The sequence below is a fragment of the Trematomus bernacchii genome, unplaced genomic scaffold (assembly GCF_902827165.1).
Source record: "Trematomus bernacchii unplaced genomic scaffold, fTreBer1.1, whole genome shotgun sequence".
Taxonomy (NCBI): Eukaryota; Metazoa; Chordata; class Actinopteri; order Perciformes; family Nototheniidae; genus Trematomus; species Trematomus bernacchii.
The window spans coordinates 10,363,771-10,373,024 of NW_022987313.1; the positions used below are offsets into that span (position 1 = coordinate 10,363,771).

Here is a 9,254-nt window from a genome sequence, read left to right on the forward strand (position 1 = left end):
TTTTATTCTTTTTTTTTTTTTTTTATAATGGGACACAGGGTTCGGTCCGGATTGATTTGCAGTTCGGTCCGGATCCGGACCCTGGTCCGGAGTTTGAGAAGCCCTGCTATAGAAGAAGCCCTCAAATACAATAAAGAGGTGTGTCCTATTTGTATTCTATATATATATAATATAATAACTCTAATGTTCTCTAAGAAAAAACCTGTTGTGGTTAGCTCTCATTGCTGGCCCATGGTGAGCTAACCATTCACTGACTGCATACAGTAGGCTGAACTGAAGCTATGTAGTGAATATCCATAAAGTATCAAACAGAACAAACTAATTTTTTCTAACCCATTCTCAAAGTTGACGCAAATATAATCAATAATAAAGCCCTCATGTGCAGGCTGCATAAAAACATGTTATAAATGTTTTTTAATAGGTGAATCCACTTCCATTCATCCCCTGTGCTGTGTTGAGGCTATTTTGTCGTTGCAGCCCTGGAGACTGTCGCTGCCACGCACTGCGTCTGCCTCTGACATCACCGGCTATGAAGTTACACATATGGGAATGCCACTCTTGGAGACAGCTTAGTCTTCTTGAGACCGGCAGGCCCTCGCTACCACCGTCATGTCGCTAAACTGGTCGGCGAAAGACCACAAAAACATGAGTCAAGCCGCCGCGACCGGACACAAGCGTTCGCGCAACGACACGGGGAACAAAGCGACGGTGGTGCTCGGTGCGCAATGGGGAGACGAGGGCAAAGGGAAGGTGGTCGATTTGCTGGCGACTGAAGCTGACCTCGTCTGCAGATGTCAGGTAAATGCCTCTTTGATTCGTGATTTCGTGATAAGCCTTAGCAGGGGCGTGTCAATGTATTATCACTGTAAGACATTTTCATTTAAAATGACATGCTGTCACTAACTTGCAACCTGTTAAAGCGCAACAGATGCAAAAACACTGGTTCCTCTGTGATATGGGAAATGTTTTAGAGAATAATTGAAGCCATAGCAGGTAACCTTATTGACTATTACAATAAACCATATTGAGACTGTGCTGTGGTTTCATAATTGCACTAAGTGACTTAAGAACTAGGGAACTGTCTGTGGCCATAACACGTAGATTTCAAAGTATTATATATATCCAAATTAGTTTTGGCATTTGTAAACTCAGTTATTTATCATTTTTAGCACATGTAAATATCTATCAAGTTGAATTCACTCCACCTTGTGTACAGTTGCTCTGACTGTCTCATTCACTTGATCACAAAGAGATTGAATTTGAGATGCCATCATGTCCTAATAAAACAACTTCACCAGGTCACATAGTAATCATAACCCTGTAAACAGAAATCAAAGGTCACTCATGCATTGGCAAACAAGGGGAAATCTGCCAACAGTTGCTGTGTTGTACTTTCTCCACTGATAGGAACAGCACCCTGTGTTCTGGAGGCTTGATAGCCCCACCCAATGGGCGAGAGAGAGGTCACATTCTCAGGGTGGCTTGATATGTGAGAAGGCCAGGATTTAGCCAGGGGGAACTTAGAGCAGTTGGATCCACCAACAACAGCCAAGTCTGTTAAAATAGGTGCTGGGAAAGAGAACTGGCAAGAGGGTGGCTTATCACCGTCTCAAGAAAATAAGACGAGACGTGTGTATGTGGCTGGATTTTCTGTGGGGGTCCTGGGTGTTAACGCCATACTGTATTTGATTAGATCCTCTTCTTAACATTGACAGTATTCAGTATCACACCATGATACAGTGTGTACCCTGCATTTATTTATAGGGTGGCAACAATGCAGGACACACGGTGGTGGTGGACGGCAAGGAGTACGACTTCCACCTTCTCCCCAGTGGAATTATCAACACCAAAAGCATATCACTCATCGGTAATGGCTTTATATATTCAGCTCTTTTGAGACAGCATTGTTAAAAATATTATTGTCTTCATATTCCTGTCCTCTTCTTTTAGGCAATGGAGTGGTCATTCATCTACCCGGCCTGTTTGAGGAAGGCGATAAAAATGACAAGAAAGGTATTTTAAAAGGAAATGCAATTCGCACATAATGCACTAGTGTAAATTCAGACTAGTGTATACTCACATAAAAGTCACTTCTATTCTCTTACCAGGTCTGAAAGGCTGGGAGAAGAGACTTATTGTCTCAGACAGAGCTCACATTGGTAGGTACAGTATGTCATGGAGGTTTACATTATTCAAATAAGCATGAATCATATTTCATTGGGACTTTTTAATGACTTGTCTGCTGTCCCTCCCCAGTGTTTGATTTCCACCAGGTTGTTGATGGCATACAGGAAACTGAAAGACAAGCAACAGAAGGAAAGAAGTAAGAATAGGGGAGAACTGCCGACATTTTGGCCAAAGATAATCTGCCATAGTACACCACAATCAGAATAAGCAATATTAATTCCATTCATTTTTACACAACTTCCTGTTCCATAATAACAGCATTGGAACAACCAAGAAGGGCATTGGACCTGCATACTCCAGCAAAGCATCTCGCACCGGCCTGCGCGTATGTGACCTCCTGGGAGACTTTAAGGACTTCTCCATGAGGTATGTTACAAGGGAAACTTCCAAAAACACCAAGACCAATACTGTAATTGTGACATGTTTGACGATTTTGTTTCCTTTCAGATTTAAGAACCTCGTCCACCAGCATCAATCCATGTATCCATCCTTGAAAGTTGACATTGAGGACCAACTGAAAAAACTCAAGGTAGACATTGAAGCTAAATACTCCAAAAGAGATAAGTCATCGTCATTCCTTCCATTAACGAAAACGTTTATGTTTCCTTCTTTACTGTAGGAATACGGTGAGAGATTGCGGCCGATGGTGAGAGACGGGGTCTATTACATGTATGAAGCTCTTCACGGATCCCCAAAGAAGATTTTGGTTGAAGGGGCGAACGCTGCGCTCCTCGACATTGACTTTGGTAGGGTCAGAAGATTGTAGTTTATGTTATTTGTAGCTTTTTGAAATGTGTTTTTCCAGTGGATCTGAGTTAGTGAAATAGAGAATTTTTTCTCTAAGGCACATATCCTTTTGTGACATCATCAAACTGCACTGTGGGCGGGGCTTGCACTGGTCTTGGCATCCCTCCGCTGAATATTGGGGATGTGTACGGTGTATCAAAGGCCTACACCACTAGAGTGGGAATCGGAGCATTCCCCACCGAACAACTCAATGTAAGAGCTCCATGTTGCACAGGGAAGTCTGTAGAACTACTGGGTTAGATGTTCTCACATGTCTGTGCTTTCTTGGCCTTCATATTGTATGAATAGACACATGGCATGTTATGTATCTCCCTGATATTGAGCTTGACATTTACAGTTTGTTTGTGGCTGACATACAGATAGCAGGGCTGGTGGAGGGGCCCGCACTGGCAGAGTGCAGCTGTCAAATTGTGTGAGAGACGGGCTCAAACGCTCTTTACATGCAGGCCAAATGTTCATAGGGATAAATTTAGGGCCAAAGATATATTTACTGCTTGAGCTCGGATAATATTACTTGTCACGGGAGCTGACCGTACAGACATAGGTCAAGAAGATTAAACGTACTCTCCCCAGCCTGTGTGAAGTTTTATTGTACTTAGCTGTGTTTGTAACTTGTGTAAAGAATTATTACATGCCTGACATGGTTTCAGTTCATTATTATTAAAGTCATGTTTATTTTTCCTGTTCGTCGTACTGTAGGCAGAAGGAGAACTCCTGCAGACGAGGGGGCGCGAGGTGGGTGTGACCACAGGAAGGAAGCGGCGTTGCGGCTGGTTGGATCTTGTGATCGTCAGATACGCTCACATGATCAATGGCTTCAGCGCGTGAGTGGCTAGAAAAGTTTAGCCAAATCAGCAGTTTTTTTGGCTGTTGTGTTCGAATATTGAAGCAGATTTACCATACATGAGCACATTTTGATTACTCCTGCATAATCATATCATAGTAATAATAAACGGCACATTTCAAACATTTTTCCTATTGCTTGTCACCTGTCCAACAGCATTGCTTTGACAAAACTTGACATTCTGGACGTGCTGGATGAAATTAAAGTGGGAGTCGCCTACAAACTCAATGGAAAAAGAATTCCGCATTTCCCAGGTAATTTAACAAAATAAACCATTTATAGAATAAGAACCAGAGACCAATCTGCTTTGTTAATGACATGAATCATGTATGTAAATATTAATAGTAATTGATCTCTTTTAATCATAGCGAACATGGACGTTTTGCAAAAAGTGGAGGTTGAGTATGAGACTTTCCCTGGGTGGAAGACGGACACGTCTGCAGCCAGGAAGTGGAACGACCTCCCGGCCAAGGCACAGAACTACATCCGCTTCATTGAAAACCACATTGGAGTTCCCAGTATGTTTCACACAAATTAACAAACTTGCATATCTTCTTTTTTTCTTTGCAGAGCACACTCATAAATATTAAAGAATGGAGAAAAGTATTGGCAACACAACCCCCGAAGGCCCCAAGATTAAATAAATACTAATGCAGAAACTGCATAATATCTGTTAGGTGGCACTGTTAGACATTCCCAACATGTTTATTATTGGCTTTTACAATTTCTCCTCTTTCTTTCTATTTCTTTTTCTCTCTTTAGTCAAGTGGGTTGGTGTTGGAAAGTCCAGGGAGTGCATGATCCAGATGTTCTGAAGTGGAAACCTGTATCCCCTTTGATGGAAGCAAAGAAGATGTGGCATCTTTTCATCAACTAAACTGATTTTCTCCTCATTAGTCAATAAAAAAACATTGTTTAAACTGTTTCTTCTTCAAATATTACAATTGCATTTATTTATAATGTATGTGTCAATGTATTGCTGTACTGGCAATTTAATAAGTACAAATGTTTTTTTAAATAGAAATCATTGGAATATAATAAACATGATAACTCGATGCAAAAGTCCATAAACCATACACTGTAAGAGTTGTATGTATTATGATAGTGTTGATGATTAAGCCGGTTAATTAAATGAATGAAATATCATACACTAATTTAAGCCATTACTTGATGGAAATATATACATTTTTCACACTTTTGTTTTCCTTAAAAAGTTATTCATCTTGTCTTCAGTTGACACACTGTTAATGGCAGTGCTTTTAAACCCAAGTGTTCTACCAATGTCCATTTCTTCATTTTTGAAGTTTAGTTAAGAAAAGTATAGAAAATCCAACATTATCCTCCACCCGTAAAGGCAGCACATTGTGGATTGCCACGTGACACCAGAACCGTGTCGTGATTGGCTCTGAGCTTTCACGTGACAATAAAGGGTGGGCGTTATTGGCTTGTTGACGTCTCAGTCGCAGTTTTCCCGCAACAAACATTTTGCAGTCTGTAGTACCACGGTGGGACTTTTTCGCTGAGAAAATGACAAAACGAGCTTGTCCTTTCCCGGAAACCTTCTCATCCCAATACAAAATACACGTCGGACAACAGGAGCTGAATAATTATAGCGTGTTTGGCAACAAATACAGACAGGAAATCTACTGTAAGTACATCCCTGTGTTGTTAGCTAATGCTAGCTCACTCGTTGCGCTTATTGGCTTGTGTAAGTTTGCTGTGTTTGGATACAATCAAAACACCCAAATAACAATGGAACAATCGCGTTATTCACCTTTTGTGCATTTGTGAAACTTACTATAGCGATTAAACAACGCATTTATACTTTAGAACATGATATTCATCGTTTAGTAGACTCTGAACTCATAACATTGCTGTCCGACTGAATCACTTGTGCCATACACACCAGCTTCCTGTGCCCTGGGGCTGTCAGGAGTTATTTGGGGGTAATTGCACGAGTTAATGGTCTGTTTTTACTCATAGCAAAGACAAAGAACTTGCTCTTCAACGGTGCCAAGGCTGTGATGGGCAAAATCTGGACTGGAGAGGAGAGCAGCACCAACCCACAGCCTAATGGACAGGCTGAGACACCTGCATGCAGCCAGACACTGCTGAGAGGACAGACTCTGATTGGACAAGATGGGAGACTCACCAGAGTCAACTCTGCACAAGGTGAGCCAATCTCACAAGCAGGTAGGAGGATGGATACACATTAGGTACTTTTTGAACAAAATATGTTGTCAGAACAAGAAATGGTGAAAGACAACATGACGTGTCTTCTCTGTCAACAGGATCTGATAGTGTTTATAAAAACATTTGTCATGTGTGTCCCCTTGTCAACAGGCAGTAGCCAGCCCAGAAATGTAGCCATTTTCTTTTTTATTGATATTGTCTTTACTCAATACTTGATTCTATAATGACATGTAGTTATAGCCTCCTCCATGCCACACACACACACACACAAATACTGGGAATGAGACTGGTATGGTTATTTACAAAGCCCCTCTAACCCCCAGAACACATATGACGGGGCAGACTAGTCACTGAAAAGGAGAACCACGGTGGGATTAAAACTAAAATAGTAGGCCAAATCCAAATGTTTGAGAACAGCGACATCTCCTGATGTACACAGGGAAGTAGCCTGGTCCTCCAAAGCATGCTGCCAAAATAAAGTGAATCCTTTGGAGTCTCTGAAGCACTCACTGATTTTGTTCTTCCTTCAAACAAGACCTCACAAAGTCCAAAACTGCATTTTTGCTGTCCTCATAAAGTTATACCCTTGTTGAAATGATCAACTATGTAAAGTAGTTGTACCTGCCCTCAAACGGCTTGCAAAGTGGAAATCCCAGAGGTGGATAGAGGACAAATATCATTACACCTGAGCAGAAACACTGTCTGGGGAAGCAAAAATAAAGGGCATTACATACTTAAAAGGCTTTGATTTTAGAAGAAACTAGATTATGATTTCATCCCGGCAAGTATGAGCAGAAGGTAAGATTACTATTCCATGACATTTCATTGGGGCATAAAGGTGTGGTAGTATTGTTTTAAAGATTGGTTCACACTTTTTAGTCCTTCCTTTAAAGACCATCCAACTAATGCGAGATGTGTGGCAACATGTTAATTTATTGGGTAATAAATATCAAAAGAACAATACATTTGAGGGCAGCAAAGCACATCATTTTTAATGCATTTTTTTTTTGTTGCATTAACCCTCAACCAAGAAGAATCATTACTCTATTTCAAAGAGAGGGGCTTTTTTTTAAATGGGCCACAGTACAATAAATCAATTGACTCCAGGTGAAAAGCTGAGGTTAGTTCAGTTCAAGCTTCCACCAGCAGATGGCAGGGTTGTCACAGGTTTTGATTCTCAGTTTAGCTACTGAATGCTCATTTCTTATCCACTGTGTTCTTTTTGTCTAGACGGCCCAGTGGCTCCCACCGGCTGCTGTGTGTGCCAGAAGAGCCAGGGGTCCCGGACCCCGTGCTCCCAGTGTGAGCGTCTCTCCTGCTCCTCCTGTACTCGACAGTGCTCCAGCTGCTCCAGCCTCTGCTGCTCCGTCTGCACCATCATAGAGTAAGTCCAAACTTCACAAATGTTCTTTTCACTCAGATTCTGAAAAGACTTTGATGCAAAATATACATTTCTAAGAAGTGTTTGCTGCTCGTATTATGGAGTATTGTCTAAGCTGCAGACTGTAAATTGTGTACATCAATGTCACTGGACCAATAAAGTTCCAACAGATTTATGAGAAAATCAGTCGGTTAAATATCAGTTTTGATTACAGTTATAGCTATAAAAGTGAATTTGCTCGACTGTAAGACATCAAAAAGCAACTGAAGCAGGAAAATAGCTGTTTATTCATCTTTCAATCTTAAAAAACCAAACAAGGCACTTTTAGAGCCACTATTCAATCCAAGAGGACGTGAGTATTTGATGCTAAGAAGAATTCCCAAGGAAATTTGGTAGGGTCCTCGGGACAAGTTTTTTTTTTCTTGGCAAAAAAAGCTGTCTGTTTTATAGAATAGTTTCTATTCAGTTACTAGTGTCTGACAAACTCATCGTCATCAGTTAAAATGTAAGACTTTTTCACCATTGAATTGAACGCAGTTTTCAACATGTTTGTCTTCCTAGACATAGTTTGACTTGCACATCATATTTTGGGTATATAGTCGAGTTGGTAAAACCTCTTTTATTCAGAGTTTTATTAAGTCCACCTTGTGCCTTAAACAAACTCAAACCAGACCTAATGGATAATGTGTTTTTGACGCATTTTTGCACAATAATTCTAATTATTTTCTTTTTGTTCCACAGTTACAGCGGGCAATACGATGAAGTACTTTGCTGCAGTTGCTCGACGTAATGGACGAGGGGTCGGGAGTTTTTTCTTGAACATATTAAGTTGCCTCATGATATTACTAAGACTGCATTTTAAACTTGTGATTTTTATTTGTGATCCAAATCTTTACTTGTATATATGTATTGTATTCCAAAAGTAACCGAAATAAACTTGAAACTATTTTCTATACAGTTTAATGTTGTGATCTGTTCAGCGCATCATTAATACAGTCACATTATGTATTTTGATACATTTTAAAAAGGACACTGTAAGGTAATTGTTGAATAATGCAGGCATCAAAAATGGATGTCTGAGCAAAAATCAGCCAATTAGCTTTAAGGTTAGCCGCCTGCCTTCATGTGTTTAGATGCATCAGCAGGTGGCAGCACACTTCAAGGACTCAGCTGAGGGATGACTTCCTCTCAGACTGAGCCATATTCAGGGGAACACAAACCCTGCTAACCTATTGGATGAGCACATTTCCCTACTATATTTTAAGAAGCACAACCTTTTATTTGAAGAATTAAAGTTTTGCCTTAGCAATGATAATGAAATTCCAGTCCAGTCTGTGCACACTGACCTTGAGCATCTGCTATCAAATGTGTTTATTAAAACAATAAGACCCAGAGGTTGAACACACACTTTGGCAGCGGTTTCCCCTTCTGGACGTGACCTTGGGCTTCAGTCATCACTCATTTGGCGGGGGCTCGTCACTGATGTCGACTGGTATTGTTACATAGTGAGTAATTGTTCTTGGTGGCAGAAGTCCTGAACACCGCTTTTATAGAAAATCAATCACATGGTATGGCGTTATAGATATTAGCGTGGATGAGTGCACTTCCTGGAGCTTACTGCCTGTGAGCGTTGAGTCACATCCCCCGGCTCAGCGGGCCAGTTGTGGCTCCGCTCTCTGGGGAGCTGCAGTTGGTGTTGGAGGACACTGCCTGATTTCTGGCACAATGAACTGACAGCTGCTGGCAGGCAGAGCGTCAAGTCGTCTGAGCATTTCTTGATAAGGCTTTAAGGAACTCGATTATTAATATTTAAGTTTATTTTAATTTAAGATAAAACAATCT

The 9,254-nt window shown here is 40.8% G+C and overlaps 2 protein-coding genes across 2 annotated transcripts; both read left to right on the top strand.

Annotated features, from left to right (window-relative positions):
• The first annotated feature begins 526 nt into the window (after window positions 1–526).
• adss1 (adenylosuccinate synthase 1) lies at window positions 527–4,758 on the top strand. The gene is made up of 13 exons (XM_034123955.1): window positions 527–798; window positions 1,765–1,867; window positions 1,951–2,013; window positions 2,109–2,159; window positions 2,257–2,323; window positions 2,446–2,553; window positions 2,635–2,716; window positions 2,807–2,933; window positions 3,032–3,186; window positions 3,694–3,818; window positions 3,995–4,092; window positions 4,207–4,356; window positions 4,601–4,758. The coding sequence occupies exons 1-13, from the start codon at window positions 610–612 to the stop codon at window positions 4,651–4,653; spliced, it is 1,371 nt and encodes a 456-aa protein (XP_033979846.1). The 5' UTR covers window positions 527–609; the 3' UTR covers window positions 4,654–4,758.
• A 506-nt stretch (window positions 4,759–5,264) lies between these two features.
• siva1 (SIVA1, apoptosis-inducing factor) lies at window positions 5,265–8,367 on the top strand. Its single transcript, XM_034123966.1, has 4 exons — window positions 5,265–5,486; window positions 5,822–6,010; window positions 7,262–7,415; window positions 8,154–8,367. Exons 1-4 carry the CDS (start codon window positions 5,366–5,368, stop codon window positions 8,200–8,202), a joined length of 513 nt encoding a protein of 170 aa, XP_033979857.1. The 5' UTR covers window positions 5,265–5,365; the 3' UTR covers window positions 8,203–8,367.
• The last annotated feature ends 887 nt before the right edge of the window (window positions 8,368–9,254 follow it).

Bases quoted from the DNA above. Each gene is read 5' to 3' on its own strand.
- adss1 (XM_034123955.1), top strand. From the start codon at position 610: ATGTCGCTAAACTGGTCGGCGAAAGACCACAAAAACATGAGTCAAGCC. The intron at 2,160-2,256 runs GTAGGTACAGTA...GTCCCTCCCCAG, and splicing joins CTCAGACAGAGCTCACATTG to TGTTTGATTTCCACCAGGTT. The intron at 2,554-2,634 runs GTATGTTACAAG...GTTTCCTTTCAG, and splicing joins TTTAAGGACTTCTCCATGAG to ATTTAAGAACCTCGTCCACC.
- siva1 (XM_034123966.1), top strand. From the start codon at position 5,366: ATGACAAAACGAGCTTGTCCTTTCCCGGAAACCTTCTCATCCCAATAC. The intron at 6,011-7,261 runs GTGAGCCAATCT...CTTTTTGTCTAG, and splicing joins CAGAGTCAACTCTGCACAAG to ACGGCCCAGTGGCTCCCACC. The intron at 7,416-8,153 runs GTAAGTCCAAAC...TTTGTTCCACAG, and splicing joins TCCGTCTGCACCATCATAGA to TTACAGCGGGCAATACGATG.